General features: G+C 51.7%; 2 protein-coding genes across 7 annotated transcripts in view; one reads left to right on the top strand and one right to left on the bottom strand.

Annotated features, from left to right (window-relative positions):
• The window catches only part of LOC141164758 (uncharacterized), a 75,933-nt gene extending 59,520 nt beyond the window's left edge, over nucleotides 1-16,413 (top strand). For 4 of the 6 annotated variants that reach the window (XM_073650302.1, XM_073650330.1, XM_073650320.1 and 1 more), the window contains exons 2-4: nucleotides 8,678-8,839; nucleotides 9,083-9,249; nucleotides 14,283-16,413. In XM_073650302.1, coding sequence (XP_073506403.1) covers nucleotides 8,689-8,839; nucleotides 9,083-9,249; nucleotides 14,283-15,596 — 1,632 coding nt within the window. In that variant the 5' untranslated portion in view covers nucleotides 8,678-8,688 and the 3' untranslated portion in view covers nucleotides 15,597-16,413. Of the gene's footprint in view, nucleotides 1-8,649; nucleotides 8,840-9,082; nucleotides 9,250-14,282 lie in introns of all 6 variants that reach the window. The other 2 variants (XM_073650311.1, XM_073650293.1) reach the window with 2 other exon arrangements.
• Nucleotides 16,414-16,911: 498 nt separating this feature from the next.
• Nucleotides 16,912-22,021, bottom strand: part of LOC141164783 (retinol dehydrogenase 11-like) — a 67,401-nt gene continuing 62,291 nt past the window's right edge. The window contains exon 6 of the mRNA XM_073650343.1: nucleotides 16,912-19,588. Within this exon, the coding sequence (XP_073506444.1) occupies nucleotides 19,394-19,588 (195 nt within the window). The 3' untranslated portion in view covers nucleotides 16,912-19,393. The remainder of the gene's footprint in view (nucleotides 19,589-22,021) is intronic.

The raw sequence follows: 22,021 nt of genomic DNA, 5'->3' as shown, positions 1-22,021 counted from the left end.
ACCGTATAATGGGCCCCACATAGTCCTCCATACAGTATAATGGCCCCACATAGTCCTCCGTACAGTATAATGAGCCCACATAGTCCTCCGTACAGTATAATAACCCCACATAGTCCTCCATACAGTATAATGGCCCCACATAGTCCTCCATACAGTATAATGGCACCACATAGTCCTCCATACAGTATAATGGCACCACATAGTCCTCCATACAGTATAAACCCCCACATAGTCCTCCATACCGTATAATGGGCCCCACATAGTCCTCCATACAGTATAATGGCCCCACATAGTCCTCCATACAGTATAATGGTCCCACATAGTCCTCCGTACAGTATAATGAGCCCACATAGTCCTCCGTACAGTATAATAACCCCACATAGTCCTCCGTACAGTATAATGGCCCCACATAGTCCTCCATACAGTATAATGGTCCCACATAGTCCTCCGTACAGTATAATGAGCCCACATAGTCCTCCATACAGTATAATAACCCCACATAGTCCTCCATACAGTATAATAACCCCACATAGTCCTCCATACAGTATAATGGCCGAACATTGTCTTCCATACAGTATAAACCCCCACAATGGTCTCATTGATTTAAGATTAATAAATACTCACCGCTCCCTGTTCCCCCGCTGCTCCAGTCTCTGCACTATGTGTTCTGAAGGTCTTCAACAATAATTAATAATTTTTACATATTCCGCAGCACTTTACAATTAATCGGGGACATGTACAGACAATAAATTCAATACAAGGTAAGACAGTGAACAGTTACATTAGGAGCGAGGGTCCGGCTGCTCGCTGCTTACAGTCTACAAGGAAATGGGGGGACACAATAGGTGGAAAGTGCTTGTTATTTCAGGTCAGGCAATTATAATAAGTCGGGGTTTTCATATAAAGCTTGTAACGGGTCTGGGAGGCGGAACCTCTGAGCTACTATACAAGGGAGCGGTCCTTGTAAGGGAGCGGGTGGCGACCAGGCAGGCAGTCACAGCAGGTGACCGGGACAGTCTCTGGGTGTACGGGCAGGAGGTCACGGCAAGTGACCGGGACAGTCTTTGGAAGAACGGGCTGGAGGTCACGGCAAGTGACCGGGACAGTCTCTGGGTGAACGGGCTGGAGGTCACGGCAAGTGACCGGGGCAGTCTCTGGGTGAACGGGCTGGAGGTCACGGCAAGTGACCGGGGCAGTCTCTGGGTGAACGGGCTGGAGGTCACGGCAAGTGACCGGGGCAGTCTCTAGGTAAAGGGTAGGTACGACCTGTGATGGCTGAACCTCCAGGTAGGCTAGCAAGGCAGATGGAGGATGTGTGCTCCCAGGTGAGCAAGCGAGAGTCTCTGGAATAGCAGGTGGTCACAGCACGTGACGGCGGAGCCTCCAGGTAGGCAAGCAGGCAGGTAGCGGAGAAGCGCTCCCAGGTGAGCGGGCAACAGTCTCTGAAATAGCTGGTGGTCACAGCACGTGACGGCGGAGCCTCCAGGTAGGCAAGCAGGCAGGTAGCGGAGAAGCGCTCCCAGGTGAGCGGGCAAGAGTTTCTGGAATAGCTGGTGGTCACAGCACGTGACGGCGGAGCCTCCGGACAGGCAAGCAGGCAGGTAGCGGGGGAGCGCTCCTAGGTGAGCGGGCAAGCTGGTCCATAGACAGACTGACAGGAGTAGAAAGGCAGACCGTCAGACCTCAGGCTAGCAAGCAGGCAGGTAGCTGATGTGCGCTCCCAGGTGAGCGGGCAAGCTGGTCCTTAGACAGACTGACAGGAGTTGTAAGGCAGACCGTCGGACCTCAGGCTAGCAAGCAGGTAGCAGGAATAACAGGCAGGAAACAGACAGCAAACTGGCAGGACTCTGGCAGGAATCAGGCAGGTAACTGGCAGGTAACTGGCAACGGGACCTGAGGGCTGTAGCAGAGTAGAACAGTGCAACAACATTGCTCGGGCACCTCCATTTTGGAGGAGGTGCCTTATATATGGTGAAGTCCTCCGGCCATTGGCCGGGGACTCCTTAGGACGGAGCGCGCGGCCCCTTTAAGAGGGAGGGAGAGCGCGCGCGCCCTAAGCACAGTGGCCGGGAAGGAGCGCGCGCTGCCAGCAGAGCGGGAGGAGGACGCCGGGCACGGAGCAGGGAGGTGAGGGGAACAGCGTCCCTGCCTAGCAGAGGGCAGGGACGCCGGCGCTACAAAGCTTTATGATCCGGTCATCAGCCTGTATGTATAAATGCAATAATCAAGTATCGAGTGTAGTTATCGTGTAAATGAAGGGTGTGGAGACCGATGAAGAGGAGGGTGCAGATTCTGAATAATATTTAGAAGGAGGGGACAGGGGAAAGTTAGGTTACTGGGTATTTGAGGTGGTCGGCTTGTCTAAACAAATGGGTTTTTAAAGCACATTTGAAGACGTGGTGTCTAGGCATCAGTCGGATCGTCTGGGGTAGAGCAATCCAGAGAACTGGCGCAGCACGGGAGAAGTCTTGGACACGGAGGTGCGAGGTTCGGATTATGGGGGATGTTAGTCTTAGGTCATTTGTAGAACGGAGGGCACGTGTAGGGCGATAGACTGAGATGAGAGAGGAGATATAAGGCGGTGCAGAACTGTGGAGAGCTTTGTGGGTGAGAGTGATGAGTTTATATTGTACCCTGTTGCGGATGGGTAACCAGTGTAATGACTGGCACAGGGTGGAGGCATCGGTGAAGCGGCTGGACAGAAATACGACCCTGGCTGCCGCATTCAGGACGGATTGGAGAGGGGACAGTTTGGTAAGAGGGAGACTGATCAGAAGAGAGTTGCAGTAGTCCAGACGAGAGTGAGTAAGAGACATTAAGAGTTTTAGCAGTTTCAAAGGCGAGAAAATGTCGGATTCTGGAGATGTTTATAAGATGCCGGTGACGAGAGCAAGTGAGTGATCGGATGTGGGGGGGTAAAGGAAAAGTTAGTGTCGAATATGACCCCAAGGCAGTGGGCATTATGCTGCTGGGAGTTATGGTTGAACCCTCCAAGGTAATTTCAATGTCAGGTATAGTTAGCTAAGGCAAAAGAGATCTATAGCTCACCACGCCGCTGTAATCATCGGAGATTCCCTGGAGAGAGATAGTCCTGCTGTTGACCGCAGCCGTATGCAACAAGGAAGGAGGGGGGAGGAACGTATTCCAGCATTCACTATCCAGAAGAATATAAAGAACTAAATGTTACCTGGATAGTGATGCTGGAATACGTTCCTCCCCCCTCCTTCCTTGTTGCATACGGCTGCGGTCAACAGCAGGACTATCTCTCTCCAGGGAATCTCCAGCAGGACTATCTCCCTCCAGGGAATCTCCAGCAGGACTATCTCCCTCCAGGGAATCTCCAGCAGGACTATCTCCCTCCAGGGAATCTCCGATGATTGCAGCGGCGTGGTGAGCTACTGTATATATCTCCTTTGCCTTGTCTCACACTGTGACTATTAAGCTCCACCGAACTGGATTGGAATCCGGGTCATGGAACATTGATTTGCTGATTTAATTCTTTCCATTCCACAATAATACGGTCGGACTATATGTGCATTTGCAGACAAACTAGCTTTTATGTATGGAATGAAATCCTTCTCATGGGGCATTGAACTGCTGATTTAATACCTTCTTATCTCACAATAATACGATTGGAAAATATATATACAGTGGGTACGGAAAGTATTCAGACCCCTTTAAGTTTTTCACTCTTTAGTTCATTGCAGCCATTTGGTAAATTCTAAAAAGTTAATTTTTTTTATCGCAAAAGTCCACTCTGCACCCCATCTTGATTGAAAAAAAACAGAAATGTAGAAATTTTTGCAAATTTATTAAAAAATAAAAACTGAAATCTCACATGGTCATAAGTATTCAGACCCTTTGCTCAGACACTCATATTTAAGTCACATGCTGTCCATTTCCTTGTGATCCTCCTTGAGATGGTTCTACTCCTTCATTAGTGTCCAGCTGTGTTTAATTAAACTGATAGGACTTGATTTGGAAAGGCGCACACCTGTCTATATAAGACCTCACAGCTCACAGTGCATGTCAGACCAAATCAGAATCATGAGCTCAAAGGAACTGCCCAAGGAGCTCAGAGACAGAATTGTGGCAAGGCACAGATCTGGCCAAGGTTACAAAAGAATTTCTGCATTACTCAAGGTTCCTAAGAGCACAGTGGCCTCCATAATCCTTAAGTGGAAGAAGTTTGGGACCACCAGAAGTCTTCCTAGACCTGGTTGTCCAGCCAAACTGAGCAATCGTGGGAGAAGAGCCTTGGTGAGAGAGGTAAAGAAGAACCCAAAGATCACTGTGGCTGAGCTCCAGAGATGCAGTAGGGAGATGGTTCCACAAAGTCAACTATCACTGCAGCCCTCCACCAGTCAGGCCTTTATGGTAGAGTGGCCCGACGGAAGCCTTTCCTCAGTGCAATACGTATGAAAGCCCGCATAGAGTTTGCTCAAAAACACATGAAGGACTCACAGACTATGAGAAATAAGATTCTCTGGTCTGATGAGACGAGGATAGAACTTTTTGGTGATAATTCTAAGCGGTATGTGTGGAGAAAACCAGGCACTGCTCATCACCTGCCCAATACAATCCCAACAGTGAAACATGGTGGTGGCAGCATAATGCTATGGGGGTGTTTTTCAGCTGCAGGGACAGGACGACTGGTTGCAATTGAAGGAAACATGAATGCGGCCAAGTACAGAGATATCCTGAATGAAAACCTCTTCCAGAGTGCTCTGGACCTCAGACTTGGCTCAAAAGGGGGCTTCTTTCTACTCAATACTGAGTAAAGGGTCTGAATACTTATGACCATGTGAGATTTCAGTTTTTCTTTTTTAATAAATTTGCAAAAATTTCTACATTTCTGTTTTTTTCAGTCAAGATGGGGTGCAGAGTGTACTTTAATGAGAAAAAGATGAACTTTTTAGAATTTACCAAATGGCTGCAGTGAAACAAATAGTGAAAAATTTAAAGGGGTCTGAATACTTTCCGTACCCACTGTATCTGTATACAGTAAAGAACTAAATTTTACCTGGGTAGTGATGCTGGAATACGTTCCTCCCCCTCCTTCCTTGTTGCATATAGTTAGCTTAGTAGAGGGGAGAAACACAAGAAGTTCAGTTTTGGAGAGATTCTGTCACGCAAGGTGTGGGAAAGACTTACTGCAACACAAGAGGGAAAGAGAGCCCAGACTCTAGGGAAAGGGGGAAGTGGAGACCTCTTGGCTGATAGAATATCAACCTGTCTCCCCTAACGTCCCTATATTGGCTCTTCACCAATTGCCGCACGCGTTCCTCGCCCTGTCTTTACTTGACGTTTGGCTAAGGCTAGGGAAGGGAGGAGATGAGCACTAGTCGATCCCCACTGAACACTAAAGACAACAAGGGAGGACAAACGGGGAAATTGCTTAGCGTTAGATGACTCCAGACAAATGTGCACTCGTCATCAAGCACCAGAGAGGAAGTAGTACTGCTCTTGCTAAAGCCTTCACAAGGAGTAATGAATATCGCCGACAGCTCCCTCTGGAACACACCAGGTATTTATACACCCAGGCTATGGTGTTAATTAGCCAGAAGAAGGTAGCCGCTGGGTCCTAGAGACAGCCTCTAAGAAGGCGTCTGCAATGCCAAAGGTAGAGATCTCCTGCAACCCACTGCACTTTCGACACACCCATGACATTACCCCTCCCCCATCTCTACGAGTGGCCTCAGGACCAGGTTTCTCAGGATAAGAGGTGTGGAATGAATGAACCAACTTGGGAGTGTTCACCTCTGATGCTGAAAGCCACATTCTCTCCTGGGGACCATAGCCTTTCCAGTCAACCAAGTATTGTTGAGAACGATGTTAGAGACGAGAATCTACTATCCTCGAAATCTGGAACTACAGATTACCATCAACCATTACTGGGGGCGATGGTAGAGGTGAGGGCTCAAGAGGTTCCACATACTTTTTGAGTAAGGACCTGTGGAACACGTTGTGGACCTTAAGGGCCTGAGGAAGTTCAAGATGAAACGGTGCTGGGTTAATGATGACGGTTATTTTATAGGGACCAATAGACCTAGGTCCCAGCTTCCAAGAAGGAACCTTCAACTTGATAATCCCGGTACACAACCACACAAAGTCATTCACATTCAGGTCCGGACCTGGCAAGTGTTTTTTGTCAGCCATACATTTATACCTGTCACCCATAATCTTCAAATTACTCAGAACACCCTGCCATACCGAGGAGAGCGGCGAAGCAAACCGTTCCCCCTCAGGAACTCCTGAAGCTTCTCCCCCACTAAAGGTACCAAACTGTGGGTGATAACCGTATGCACCGAAGAACGGTGACCTGCCAGTGGATTCCTGACGATGATTATTAATGGCAAATTCTGCCAGCGGTAAGTAGGATGCCCAATCCTCCTGATTTTCAGAGATGAAACACCTGAGGTAGGTCTCCAAATTCTGATTGATACGCTCGATCTGTCCATTCGATTGAGGGTGGAAGGCAGAGGAAAAGGACAGCTGCACCCTCAGTCGAGAACAGAATGCCTTCCAGAACTTGGAAACAAACTGGGTCCCCCGATCTGACACCACATCGGAGGGAACCCCGTGAAGCTTCACAATCTTATTTACAAACACCTGAGCAAATGTCTTGGCATTTGGAAGTGCCGGCAATGCGATGAAGTGAACCATTTTACTGAACCTATCTACAACCACCAAAACCACCGTTTTGCCTGTAGAAACAAGGGAGAACAAACATGGGGAATATGCTTAGCTTTAGACTTAATTAGCCAGAGAAAGGTAGCTGCTGGGTCCTAGAGATAGCCTCTAAGAAGGCGTCTGCAATGGCAAACTTAGAGATCTCCTGCAACCCACTGCAAGGCGACTGTCTGTCACTTCTGACACACCCTTGACAGATTCAGTTTAAGACAGAGGGAGGACATGATGTTAGAGACAGCAGACAGACAATCCCTGGTATTTTGTTTTAGGTGTGTGGGGATGTCAGGAGAAGAAGTGTATAATTGGGTGTTATCAGCATAGAGATGATACTGGAAACAAAATCTACTGATTGTTTGTCCAATAGGGGCGCTGTATATAGAGGAGAGGAGGGGGCCTAGAACTGAGCCTTGAGGAACCCCTATAGTAAGGGGACGAGGAGAGGAGCCGGCAAAGGAAACAGTAAAGGAGCAGTCCGAGAGGTAGGAGGAGAACCAAGAGAGAACAGTGTCCTTGAGGCCGATAGAGTGGAGCATAGTGAGGAGGAGCTGGTAATCCAGTGTCGAATGCTGCAGAGATCCAGGAGAATCAGCAGGGAGCAGTGCTCATTGGATTTAGCTGTTAATAGAACATTGGAGACTTTAGTGAGGGCAGTTTCAGTGGAGTGTAAAGAGCAGAAACCAGATTGTAAAGGGTCAAGGAGAGAATTATCTGAGAGATAGTGGATTAGACTGGAGTGGACCAAGCATTCCAGGAGTTTAGAGATGACGGGAAGATTAGAGACCAGTGTAGTTCTGGTCCAGGGATAGCTTTTTTTAACTAAAGGGGTTATGATGGCGTATTTAAATGAGTGAAAGATACCGGAAGAAAGAGAGAGGTTAATATTTTAGTTAGGTGAGTGGTGACCCCTGGTGAGAGAGACTGCAGGAGATGTGAGGGAATAGGGTCACTGTTGCAGGTTGTAGGCTGAGAAGAAGCGAGGTGCCTGGTAACTTCATCTCCTGTAACAGGCTCAAAGAGGGCAAGTGAGCTTGATGTGCGGCAGGGAAGGGGATCCAGGCAATGAGGAGATTGGACTGAAATTTCCTGATGGATGTGGTTGATTTTTTTTCTAGGAAATGAGTGTCCAGATCCTCGCCACTGAGATTGGTGATGGGGGTCTGTGCTTTAGGGCTGTCAGTATGTGAAAGTTTCAGCCCACCAAACGAGAGAGCAGCAGCGTCTGTGGTGTCCGACTGCTGGATCCAGGGTTCAGTGAGAGCCAGAAGGTTAACGGAATTAGAAAGGAAGACATCATGAATGTAGAGGAGTTTGTTACACACTGACCGTGTGTTCAAGAGGGTACAATTAAAAGAGATAGGAGAAGGCATGCACTGAATGTTAATAACATTTGCAGGGTTTCTATATGCCGCTGGAAGAGAGTTATGTATGCTAGTGGAGTGAGGCCCAGGATTGGGAGAGATGTCGGCAGCGACTAGGAGAAGGAGATAGAAGAGAAAGAGCAGGTGGTGCTATGATTCGTATGAATGTTTTAAGTGTTGTATGGTGGTAGTGCATGGTTTGGAGTGGATGAGAATTCGCAATGCTCGGCACAGTGGGTGCGATGTAGTGATGTCATTTCACCCGCTGTGCTGAGACAGGAGAGTTCAGACACATAGGGAGAATGATGAAGAAGGGAATGGATGGCCTCCTTTTTCCAGTATTGCTTTCAACTGTATCAGCATCCAGGATGCCGATACAGTTGAACATGTGATACCGGGCGGCGGCCTCATAACGGCCGCATAGTCTGCCGCCGTTGGCCATACGCCACTATCCGCACTGCTGAGAATTCTGCACACAGAGTAATATTGGCACCCCGTAGCTGTAGTGGTGTGCATTAGTGGGGCCCCGATTCCTTGGTTTTATGAGATATATGTAGTGATGCATTCGCTTTTTTTGTTTGGTGTTATTGCTCCGAAGGTGTTGTGCAGTCCCTTTGTTGCCACAGGGCCCTCCAGGATGTCATTAGGCAGCGATGTGGAGACTCTCACGTCCCTGTGCCTGCAGAACATCGCAGAGAACATGCAGAGTGTCTGGATGGCGGACTATACGGACAAGAACATGGAGGAATACAACTTCCTGTACATTGAGGGGCCCTTCAACCAGCTGGGTGAGTACAGGGGGCACCCTACGAATCTAACACGTCCGAGGGGTGCCCCCCACTAATCCAGCGTACCTGCTGGGGTAGATACATAGAATTTGATGTCCCCACATTAGACAGGGTGATCTGGAGCTCATTATCACACCTAAACCCATTGTCCATATTCCTGTAGGATTAGATACACTAGATTAGATACATGATAACCAGGCCCCTGTAGAGGTGGAATGACCCTTTTTGCTCTCCATCCTTCAGCCGGGCCCTTGGTGCAGCAGCTGATACAGATCCTTGGAGACTCTCATAAGTTGACTAAGGCCGGACTCCATCTGCTGCTCCAGCCTCACCTGACTGAGCTGAGCCTGCGCCCATGTGCCAGCCTGGTCAATAAAGCCATGGTCCAACTCGTGACTGTCCGCTGTAAGGTGAGTGTAATCACCCTCTGGCACATAACCCTCCTGTCCTCCTCATCCTATAACCCTCCTGTCCTCCTGCTCCCCCTGCATGTGACCCTTCTGTCCTCCTGCTCCCCAGCCTGTGACCCTCCTGTCCTCCTGCTCCCCGTCTGTGACCCTCCTGTCCTCCTACTCCCCTGCCTGTGACCTTCCTGCCGTCCTGCTCCCCTGCCTGTGACCATCCTGTCCTCTTGCTCCCCTGCCTGTGACCATCCTGTCTTCTAGCTCCCCTGCCTGTGACCATCCTGTCCTCTTGCTCCCCTGCCTGTGACCATCCTGTCCTCTTGCTCCCCAGCCTGTGACCCTCCTGCTCCCCAGCCTGTGACCCTCCTGCTCCCCAGCCTGTGACCCTCCTGCTCCCCAGCCTGTGACCCTCCTGCTCCCCAGCCTGTGACCCTCCTGCTCCCCAGCCTGTGACCCTCCTGCTCCCCAGCCTGTGACCCTCCTGTCCTCCTACTCCCCTGCCTGTGACCTTCCTGTCTTCCTGCTCCCCTGCATGTGACCCTCTTGTACTCCTGCTCACCTGCCTGTGACCATCCTGTCTTCCTGCTCCCCTGCCTGTGACCCTCCTGTCCTCATCCTCACCAGCCTGTGACCCTCCTGTCCTGCTGCTCCCCAGCCTGTGACCCTCCTGTCCTCCTGCTCCCCAGCCTGTGACCCTCCTGTCCTCCTACTCTCCTGTCTGTGACCCTCCTGTCCTCCTACTCTCCTGTGTGTGACCTTCCTGTCCTCCTGCTCCCCAGCCTGTGACCCTCCTGCTCCCCAGCCTGTGACCCTCCTGCTCCCCAGCCTGTGACCCTCCTGCTCCCCAGCCTGTGACCCTCCTGCTCCCCAGCCTGTGACCCTCCTGCTCCCCTGCCTGTGACCCTCCTGCTCCCCTGCCTGTGACCCTCCTGCTCCCCTGCCTGTGACCCTCCTGCTCCCCTGCCTGTGACCCTCCTGTCCTCCTGCTCCCCTGCCTGTGACCCTCCTGTCCTCCTGCTCCCCTGCCTGTGACCCTCCTGTCCTCCTGCTCCCCTGCCTGTGACCCTTCTGTCCTCCTGCTCCCCATCCTGTGACCCTCCTGTCCTTCTCCCCTGCCTGTGACCCTCCTGTCGTCCTGCTCCCCTGCCTGTGACCTTCCTGTCGTCCTGCTCCCCTGCCTGTGACCCTCCTGTCGTCCTGCTCCCCTGCCTGTGACCCTTCTGTCCTCCTGCTCCCCAGCCTGTGACCCTCCTGCTCCCCTGCCTGTGACCCTCCTGTCCTTCTGCTCCCCAGCCTGTGACCCTCCTGTCCTTCTGCTCCCCTGCCTGTGACCCTCCTGCTCCCCTGCCTGTGACCCTCCTGTCCTTCTGCTCCCCAGCCTGTGACCCTCTTGCTCCCCTGCCTGTGACCCTCCTGTCCTTCTGTTCCCCAGCCTGTGACCCTCCTGTCCTCCTGCTCCCCTGCCTGTGACCCTCCTGCTCCCCTGCCTGTGACCCTCCTGCTCCCCTGCCTGTGACCCTCCTGCTCCCCAGCCTGTGACCCTCCTGCTCCCCAGCCTGTGACCCTCCTGCTCCCCAGCCTGTGACCCTCCTGCTCCCCAGCCTGTGACCCTCCTGTCCTCCTGCTCACCTGCCTGTGACCCTCCTGTCCTCCTGCTCCCCAGCCTGTGACCCTCCTGCCCTCCTGCTCCCCTGCCTGTGACCCTCCTGTCCTCCTGCTCCCCTGCCTGTGACCCTCCTGTCCTCCTGCTCCCCTGCCTGTGACCCTAATGTCCTCCTGCTCCCCTGCCTGTGACCCTTATGTCCTCCTGCTCCCCTGCCTGTGACCCTTATGTCCTCCTGCTCCCCTGCCTGTGACCCTTATGTCCTCCTGCTCCCCAGCCTGTGACCCTCCTGTCCTCCTGCTCACCTGCCTGTGACCCTCCTGTCCTCCTGCTCACCTGCCTGTGACCCTCCCGTCCTTCTGCTCCCCAGCCTGTGACCCTCCTGTCCTCCTGCTCCCCTGCCTGTGACCCTCCTGTCCTCCTGCTCCCCAGTCTGTGACCCTACTGTCCTCCTGCTCCCCTGCCTGTGACCCTCCTGTCCTCCTGGTCCCCTGCCTGTGACCCTCCTGTCCTCCTGGTCCCCTGCCTGTGACCCTCCTGTCCTCCTGGTCCCCTGCCTGTGACCCTCCTGTCCTCCTGGTCCCCTGCCTGTGACCCTCCTGTCCTCCTGGTCCCCTGCCTGTGACCCTCCTGTCCTCCTGGTCTCCTGCCTGTGACCCTCCTGTCCTCCTGCTCCCCTGCCTGTGACCCTCCTGTCCTCCTGCTCCCCTGCCTGTGACCCTCCTGTCCTAATCCTCACCAGCCTGTGACCCTCCTGTCCTCATCCTCCCGTGCCTGTGACCCTCCTGTCCTCCTGCTCCCCTGCCTGTGACCCTCCTGTCCTCCTGCTCCCCTGCCTGTGACCCTCCTGTCCTAATCCTCACCAGCCTGTGATCCTCCTGTCCTCATCCTCCCGTGCCTGTGACCCTCCTGTCCTCATCCTCCCCAGCCTGTGACCCTCCTGTCCTCCTGCTCCCCTGCCTGTGACCCTCCTGTCCACATCCTCCCCAGCCTGTGACCCTCCTGTCCTCCTGCTCCCCAGCCTGTGACCCTCCTGCTCCCCTGCCTGTGACCCTCCTGTCCTCCTGCTCCCCAGTCTGTGACCCTACTGTCCTCCTGCTCCCCAGCCTGTGACCCTACTGTCCTGCTCCCCAGCCTGTGACCCTACTGTCCTCCTGCTCCCCAGCCTGTGACCCTACTGTCCTCCTGCTCCCCTGTTTGTGACCCTCCTGTCCTCCTGCTCCCTTGCCTGTGACCCTCCTGTCCTCCTGGTCCCCTGCCTGTGACCCTCCTGTCCTCCTGGTCCCCTGCCTGTGACCCTCCTGTCCTCCTGGTCCCCTGCCTGTGACCCTCCTGTCCTCCTGGTCCCCTGCCTGTGACCCTCCTGTCCTAATCCTCACCAGCCTGTGACCCTCCTGTCCTCATCCTCCCGTGCCTGTGACCCTCCTGTCCTCCTGCTCCCCTGCCTGTGACCATCCTGTCCTCATCCTCCCATGCCTGTGACCCTCCTGTCCTCATCCTCCCCAGCCTGTGACCCTCCTGTCCTCCTGCTCCCCTGCCTGTGACCCTCCTGTCCTCCTGCTCCCCTGCCTGTGACCCTCCTGTCCACATCCTCCCCAGCCTGTGACCCTCCCGTCCTTCTGCTCCCCTGCCTGTGACCCTCCTGTCCTCCTGCTCCCGTGCCTGTGACCCTCCTGTCCTCCTGCTCCCCAGCCTGTGACCCTCCTGTCCTCCTGCTCCCATGCCTGTGACCCTCCTGTCCTCCTGCTCCCATGCCTGTGACCCTCCTGTCCTCATCCTCCCCAGCCTGTGACCCTCCTGTCCACATCCTCCCCAGCCTGTGACCCTCCTGTCCTCCTGCTCACCTGCCTGTGACCCTCCTGTCCTCCTGCTCCCCTGCCTGTGACCCTCCTGTCCTCCTGCTCCCCTGCCTATGACCCTCCTGTCCTCCTGCTCCCCTGCCTGTGACCCTTCTGTCCTCCTGCTCCCCAGCTTGTGACCCTCCTGTTTTCCTGCTCCCCTGCCTGTGACCCTCCTGTTCCCCATCCTGTGACCCTCCTGTCCTTCTCCCCTGCCTGTGACCCTTCTGTCCTCCTGCTCCCCAGCCTGTGACCCTCCTGTCCTCCTGCTCCCCTGCCTGTGACCCTCCTGTCCTCCTACTCCCCTGCCTGTGACCCTCCTGTTTTCCTGCTCCCCTGCCTGTGACCCTCCTGCTCCCCTGCCTGTGACCCTCCTGTTCCCCATCCTGTGTCCCTCCTGTTCTTCTCCCCTGCCTGTGACCCTCCTGTCCTCCTGCTCCCCTACCTGTGACCCTCCTGTCCTCCTGCTCCCCTGCCTGTGACCCTCCTGTCCTCCTGCTCCCCTGCCTGTGACCCTCCTGTCCTCATCCTCCCGTGCCTGTGACCCTCCTGTCCTCCTGCTCCCCTGCCTGTGACCCTCCTGTCCTAATCCTCACCAGCCTGTGACCCTCCTGTCCTCATCCTCCCGTGCCTGTGGCCCTCCTGTCCTCCTGCTCCCCTGCCTGTGACCCTCCTGTCCTCATCCTCCCATGCCTGTGACCCTCCTGTCCTCATCCTCCCGTGCCTGTGGCCCTCCTGTCCTCCTGCTCCCCAGCCTGTGACCCTCCTGTCCTCATCCTCCCATGCCTGTGACCCTCCTGTCCTCCTGCTCCCCTGCCTGTGACCCTCCTGTCCTCATCCTCCCCAGCCTGTGACCCTCCTGTCCTCCTGCTCCCCTGCCTGTGACCCTCCTGTCCTTCTCCTCTGCCTGTGACCCTTCTGTCCTCCTGCTCCACTGCCTGTGACCCTCCTGTCCTCCTGCTCCACTGCCTGTGACCCTCCTGTTTTCCTGCTCCCCTGCCTGTGACCCTCCTGCTCCCCTGCCTGTGACCCTCCTGTCCTCCTGCTCCCCAGCCTTTGACCCTCCTGTCCTCCTGCTCCCCTGCCTGTGACCCTCCTGCTCCCCTGCCTGTGACCCTCCTGTCCGCCTGCTCCCCTGCCTGTGACCCTCCTGTCCTCCTGCTCCCCTGCCTGTGACCCTCCTGTCCGCCTGCTCCCCTGCCTGTGACCCTTCTTTCCTCCTGCTCCCCAGCCTGTGACCCTCCTGTCCTCCTGCTCCCCAGCCTGTGACCCTCCTGTCCTCCTGCTCCCCTGCCTGTGACCCTCCTGTCCTCCTGCTCCCCTGCCTGTGACCCTCCTGTCCTCCTGCTCCCCAGCCTGTGACCCTTCTGTCCTCCTGCTCCCCTGCCTGTGACCCTCCTGTTTTCCTGCTCCCCTGCCTGTGACCCTCCTGTCCTCCTGCTCCCCTGCCTGTGATCCTCCTGTTCCCCATCCTGTGACCCTCCTGCTCTCTGTCCAAGCCTGTGACTCTCCTGTCCTCCTCTCCATCCTATTGCCCTCCCTGCCCATGACCCGTCTTCATCCTCTATTGCCTGACACTTGTTCTTTGTTCCTCACAGTTCCTGACATCTCTGGACTTGCACTCCTGTAACCGAGTCCCCGCCACCTCCCTGGCCTTGCTGGTGGAGCGATTGCCGCGCCTCCAGAAGCTCTACCTTGCAGATACTCAGAGTGATTCTCTAGTCTTGGCTGCTATTGGCAGCTTTTGTCAGAGACTACGTGAGCTGGACTTATCGCGATGTAAGAAGATTTCCGCATCTTCCCTGCTGACTTTGGTGTATGATGCAAGGAGTGGACGGTTCTGCTGCCAGGCTTTGCGAGTGCTGCTCCTGCAGGATGTAATGCCACAGGTTAACCTTGAGCAGTGGGTCCATACTATATGTTTCGTATTGCTGGCCCTTCCCTACCTTGAGCAATTCACCAACCCTTCTTTGGCCGATGCCATGCGTCTTCTGTACCTCAGGAAGTTGAGCCCTTCTAATTTTCCGCCAGAAAACTTTCCCTCATTGTCTGAGGTGGCCAAAACTAGACCCACCAGAAGGGGAAAAAAAGAGAACATGGGGACTGTGGCACAAGACACCATACTATGCCTTAAAAAACTTGAAGACCTTGATGAGGATGACGCTTCTACACTGGGATCTTTGTGCCAAGGACTCGAAGAAGTGGGCATCTCCCTCAGGAACCAAACCGAACAGTCATGGAGTCTTGTCCAGTGGCCAAACCTCACCCGCCTGATCCTGCACTGCCCTGAATGTCCTCAGAGGAGGCTGGAGGAGATCCTGACCACCATCCATCCCATCAGTAAGAACTTGCGCCTCCTGTCACTGCAGAATCTGCTCTGGTGCCATGAGGAGTCCTTGTCCACCCTGGTAACCTGGTGCTCAAACCTTCAGAGCTTCCAGAGTCACCTCACTGTGCCACGCTATACTGCTTCACACAATGGCCCTGAGCTTCCTCCTTGGCCAGTTGACCCTCTCTTGTTACCCCACCTGCACACCTTCAGCCTGCTCCTGGAAGGAGAGGATGTTTTGCATCCCACCTTTCTACATAAACTTGGAGGATTGTTGGTATCTCTTCTAAAGGGATGTCCCAAATTGGAGTCTTTGTCACTCTGTGGGATCCCTGCTGCTCTTGATGGGGTGTTTGAGGTGGTGTATGGGTCACATCAGCCTGAGCCTCTCCAGAAACTGCGGGAGGTGTCACTGTGCCGCAGTAACATCACCCAATGGGGGGTTTCCCTAATACTGAGGGCCAAAAATGACCTAAAGGCTCTGGACTTGTCTCATTGTAAGGACGTGACGTGCCGAGATCACCACAAGCTGCAGGAGAGGGCGCGGCAGGACAAGCGGAGCGTGATCATCACCTGGCGGTGACGGGCACTGGATGGCGGTGACGGGCACTGGATGGCGGTGACATCACAAAGATGGGTAACATCATTACTGTAACCTACCAGACAACCTATTGCTCCCGAATGTCTGTTGTGGCGATATACAACCTTCTTGATGTCACAGGGTCCTGAGGAAGTTCGAAGACCTTGATGTAGGCGACAGGTCTACACTTTGACCCTAGTAATGAACTTAGAGGTTGTACAGGCTGAGAATGGGGCTGAGCTGTAATATCGGACATAACCTGTGTGAGAGGGGCTTTTATCTGGAAGTAGGAGACATATTTTTCTAATTCTGTTTAACCCCTTTACCCCCAGGGTGGTTTACACGTTAATGACCAGGCCAATTTTTACAATTCTGACCACTGTCACTTTATGAGGTAATTACTCTGGAGCTTCAATGGATCCCCCTGATTCTGAGACAGTTTTTTCGTGACATATTGTTCTTCATGATTGTGGTAAAATTTCTTCGATATCACTTGCGTTTATTTGTGAAAAAAAAAACGGAAATTTGGCGAAAATTTTGCAATTTTCAAAATTTACATTTTTATGCCCTTAAATCAGAGAGATACGTCACACAAAAGAGTTAATAAATAACATTTTCCACATGTCTACTTTACATCAGCACAATTTTGGAACCAAATTTTTTCTTGTTAGGAAGTTATAAGGGTTAAAAGTTGACCAGCAATTTCTCATTTTTCCAACAAAATTTACAAAACCATTTTTTTAGGGACCACATCACATTTGAAGTCACTTTGAGAGGTCTATATGACATAAAATACCCAAAAGTGACACCATTCTAAAAACTGCACCCCTCAAGGTGCTCAAAACCACATTCAAGAACTTTATTAACCCTTCAGGTGCTTCACAGGAATTTTTGGAATGTGGAAGAAAAAAATTAACATTTTTCACAAAAATGTTACTTTAGACCCAATTTTTTTTATTTTAACAGGAAAAAATGGACCCCAAAATTTGTTGTGCAATTTCCCCTGAGCACGCAGATACCCAATATGTGGGGAAAAACCACTGTTAGGGCGCACGGAAGACCTCGGAAGGGAAGGAGCGCCATTTGACTTTTTAAATGTAAAATTTGCTTGAATAATTAGCGGACGCCATGTTGCGTTTGGAGAGCCCCTGATGTGCCTAAACAGTGGAAACCCCCCACAAGTGACACCATTTTGGAAACTAGACCCCTCAGGGAACTTATCTAGATATGTGGTGAGCACCCTGAACCCCCAAGAGCTTTGCAGAAGTTTATAACATAGTGCCGTGAAAATAAAAAAATCAAACTTTTTCCACAAAAATGATGTTTTAGCCCCAATTTTTTTATTTTCACAAGGGTAAGAGGAGAAAATGGACCCCAAAAACTGTTGTGCAATTTCTCCTGAGTACGCCAATACCCCATATGTGGGGAAAATACAGTGTTTGGGCGCACGACAGGGTTCTGAAGGGAAGGAGCACTGTGTGACTTTTTGAATGCAAAATTGGCTGGAATCGAGAGCGGACGCCATGTCGCGTTTGGAGAGCCCCTGATGTGCCTAAACAGTGGAAACCCCCCACAAGTGACCCCATTTTGGAAACTACACCCCTCAAGGATTTTATCAAGGGGTATAGTGAACATTTTGAATCCAGAGGTACGACACAGAATTTGATAACATTAGGTCGTCATATTGAATAAGTTGTCATTAGTCTTGAGCGCAAGTGCTCGCTACTTGAGTTTGCATCGGGTACTCAGGTATGCACCATGTATCACGGGTGCTGGAGTGACATGCTGGAGTCCCCGCCCGCATGTTTCATGGTTATTAGACGCCCCCCAAAAAACATGCAAGGATCGCTCGTGCATGGCAGGCAATCCCTGTGAGTTTTTTTTGGCCACGAAGCATATGGGGCGGAGACTCGAGCACCCGCGATACTCAGTGCATACCCGAGCACCCGATGCACACTCAAGCAGCGAGCATGTGCGCTCAACACTGGTCGCCATATCGTCATCTTTTTATTTTTTTTTTAACTTTTGAAAAAAATCCCAACCTTAGCCCCAGCCCTAACCCTAGCCCAACCCCAACCCTAGCGTTTATTTTTTACGCTGTTCCTAGTGCGGTATAAGTGATTAGACGACCTTATTCTTCGAGTCGATGTGATTACAGTGATACCAGAATCATATGGGGTTTTCATGATTGACAGCTGTCACACACTAAAAGACACTTTTTTTTGTAAAATCTAGTTTTTGCATCGCCATATTTTGAGAGCTATAATTTTTTCATATTTCGGCAGACAGTCATGTGATGGCTTGTGTTTTGCGGGATGAGTTGACGCTTTTATTGGTGCCATTTTCAGGCACGTGACATTTTTTCATCGCTTTCTATTCTGATTTTTGGGAGGCAGAATAAACAAAAACCAACAATTCCAGAATTTCTTTTTATGTTTTTTTTTTTTATTCTGTTCCGCGTGTGGAAAAACTGATAGTGTAGCTTTATCCTTCGGGTCAGTACGTTTACAGCGGTACCACATTTATATCGTTTTTCTATGTTTTGGCGCTTTTACACAATAAAAGCTATTTTCTAGAAAAAAATATTTTTTGCATCGCTTTATTCTGAGAGCTATAACTTTTTTATTTTTCGGCTGATGGAGCTGTATGGCGGCTTGTTTTTTGCGGGACGAGATGACGTCTTCAGCGGTACCACTTTTATTTATATTTGTCTTTTTGATCGCGTGTTATTTCATTTTTTGTTTGGCGGTATGATGATAAAGCATTGTTTTTTTGCTTCGCTTTTTTTTTATTTTTTTTTTCATTTTTTAACACTTTTTGGACTTTTATTTTGTGTCCCACTCTGGGACTTTCACTTTTTTTATTCTGATCGCCTGTATAGCACAGGAATGCAGCACCATCACTGTGCTATGCAGGCTGTCAGCGCTGCACAGGGAGAAGATAGTTTGGTCATGCACTGCGCATGACCAAAGAATCTTCCTGCTGTCTGGTGACCCGGATATTGTCTTGACGACATCGGGTCGTCATGGCAACATCCGGGAAGCCGCGGCAGACAGCGCTGGAGGCCGGTAGAGGAGGTGAGTATCCCGATCACCTCCCCTTGCCACCGCAATGCTGCGATCGACTTCGATCGCAGCATTGAGGGGGTTAATGTGCCGGAAGTGGTGCGGGACCGCTCCCTGCACATTGTCACAGCTGACACCCGGTACTATCAGCTGACACCTGGCGGCGATCGCCCCGCACCGCTTGTCATTGGTCCAATCGGCCCAGGTCACCAAGACGTACTATTAGGTCATAGGGGTTAATGTATTTCTTGCCTTTCCCCTGTACACCCTCACTTGTGACGGGGAGCTCTTGAGGGTCCCATTAGTTACATGGAGTGCTCTTCCAGTCCTTTCTGCCGGCATTGGGGATTTCTGTGGGCTGAGGCTACTTCATGGTATGTTGTTTGGAGACACTTCTATCTGGAATGTAAGCCCTTGTGGTTCAGAATCTCAATGGTGTCCTTATATCTGTTATCTAGTAAGTTCTCATGTCCGGTCTCTACGATCATCCTGTCCCTTCTTTCTAGATTGTAAACTCTTGTGTCCCAGGACTTCCATAATTTATGGGATTATTTAGCCTCTGATTACTTTGTAAATTACACATTTTTATTGACATTTTATGATATTTGGGGGGGGCTCTCTGGTGTCGTACTACACAGTTCTCACCCCTTTTTTTGGGTATTTGTCCCATCAGTTGAGAGGCCTTGCCTTCTCTACAGTTTATGGAGAATCTCGAGGTTTCTCTTGTTTTACTCCTCAATTCCCCAGTTGACTATTGAGATTAGTCGCTAACTCGCAGGCCTCCCATAGTTTCTTGTTGATGGCTGGATCCCGAGTCTTCTCTGAGGGCAGCCCAATGGTGCAGTCACTCTCTATGTACTTTCCGTTCAGCCCCTTGGCCTCCTCTGATACGCAGCAGTAAATGGTGCTGGTGGCCCCTTCCTCTGCGGACTGAAAACAAGAAAAGGATGAGCAGAATAAAATAATGGGTGGGATTGATAGAAGAAATGTGATGGAGGTAGACAGGCGTGGAACAGAGAAGCAAAGGAGGCAGTGAATACAGAAAGGAGGTTGTAAGGACAAAGAGGAAGAGGACACGAGGAAGAAAGGAGAAAAGAAGATGCAAGGACATACGATGGCAGGGTGTAAGGAGGAGAAGATGGCGTAAGAGCGGAGGTAGGTTGCAGAATTCTAGGATATTGAGGGGCAGGACCTAAGAGGGGACATGAAGATGTAAAAGCAGGGAAGCTCCGGACATAAAATAAGGAGGAAGGGATGGAAGAGAGGAAACTGGAAGATGTAAGGACATGGAAGAGTTGGACATTAAGGAGGAAGAGATGATGTAAGAGAGGGGACGAGAAGATATAAGGACATGGAGTGGCAGAACATAAGGAGGAAGGGAAGTATGAGAGAGGAGACATGAAGATGGAAGGGTCGGACATTAAGGAGGAAAGGATGATGTAAGAGCGGGGACAAGAAGATGTAAGGACATGGAGGGGCAGAACATAAGGAGGAATGGACATGTAAGAGAGAGGACATGAAGATGTAAGGACATGGTGGGCCGGACATAAGGAGGGAGGGATGTATAAGGGAGGGGACATGGAGGGTCAAGACATTAAGATGAAGGGATGGTGTAAGGGAGGGGACATGAAGATTTAAGGACACGACGGGGTAAGGATATAAAGAGGATCGTCATGATCTTTTCATTACTAACAAACTTTCCTTCCTCGCCATCACCGAAACATGGCTCACCACCTCTGACACAGCTTCTCCAGCTGCACTTTCATACGGTGGATTCCACCTTTCCCACACCCCACTGTCCCAGCAGCAAACATGGTGGAGGAGTTGGCTTTTTCCTGTCTGATACCTGTGCCGTCACCCAAATCCCACTGCTGCCCTTCGTTACTCTCCCCTTTTTTGAGGTGCACTGTGTGCGCATCTTTTCCCCCTCCAACTGGCTGTCATTTACCGTCCCCCAGGGCTAGCCACCACTTTCTATGACCACTTCACCACCTGGCTACTTACTTCCTTTCCGCCGACATCCCCACTATCATCATGGGCGACTTCAACATCCCCAATGACACTATCCACTCATCTGTCTCCAAGCTTCTATCCCTCACTTCATCCTTCGGCCTTGCTCAGTGGTCTTCCACAGCCACTCACAAAGACGGCCACACTCTGGACCTCATCTTCACCCGCCTCTGCTCCTTATCTAACCTCTCCAACTCACACCTCCCTCTTTCTGACCACAACCTACTTACATTCTCTGCCCTCTCCTCTCCAGGTCCACAAACTCCACTCCACAAACTTGCACACCCTCGCAGAAATCTCAAACACCTTGACCTACACTCACTCTCTGAATCCCTCCTCCCTCTTGCAGACATAAGTTCCTTACACGATGCAGACGCTGCTGCTTTATATAACACCACAACAGCTGCAGTTCTCGATTCGGTCGCCCCTCTCACACATACCAAAGCTCGCACAATCAATAGTCAACTCTAGCACACCAACCTGACTAAAGAACTGCGACGGGCCTCCAGGGTTGTTGAGATGAGATGGAAAAGGTCCTAATCCAATGAACACTTCATCGCATCACAGTCCCTCACTACCTTCAAGTCCACACTCACTGCAGCAAAACAAACCTACTTCTTATCTCTCATATCCTCCCTGTCTCACAACCCTAAACAGCTATTCAAAACTTTCAATTCTCTCCTCTGTCCCCCAGCGCCTCCTCCCTCTCCTCTCATCTCAGCCGAAGACTTTGCCACATTCTTCAAGCAGAAGATTGACAACATCAGACAAAGCTTCAGCCTTAAGTCCCCACTGCCCCTCCTCATATCTACCCAACCTTCCTCCTCCAAAACCAGCTTCTCCACCATTACAGAAAATCAAGTTTCCTCTTTACTCTCCAAATCACACCACACCACCTGTGAACTCGACCCAATCCCGTCCCACCTCATCCCTAACCTTACCACAGTCTTCATCCCAGCATCTTCCCCTCATGTTTCAAACATGCGTCAATCATACCCATCCTCAAAAAGCCCTCCCCTGACCCATCCTTTCTGTTTAGCTATCGCCCCATATCACTCCTCCCCTATGCCTCAAAACTACTAGAACAACAAGTCCACCTTGAACTGTCCTCCCACCTCTCCTCCTGCTCCCTCTTCGACTGCTTACAATCAGGCTTCTGACAGCACCACTCCACTGAAACTGCCCTGACTTAAAGTCACCAACGATCTACTAACCCACCAAATCCAAGCGCCACTACTCTGTCCTCCTCCTCCTGGACCTGTCATCTGCCTTCAACACAGTGGACCATTCCCTCTTACTACAGACTCTCTTTTCTCTTGGCATCACAGACTTGGCCCTATCTTGAATCTCTTC

Source organism: Phyllobates terribilis, unplaced genomic scaffold (assembly GCF_046119375.1).
Source record: "Phyllobates terribilis strain yellow unplaced genomic scaffold, ASM4611937v1 Scaffold_1__5_contigs__length_1240528914, whole genome shotgun sequence".
Lineage (NCBI taxonomy): Eukaryota > Metazoa > Chordata > Amphibia > Anura > Dendrobatidae > Phyllobates > Phyllobates terribilis.
This window is presented reverse-complemented; position numbering and strand designations above follow the sequence as displayed.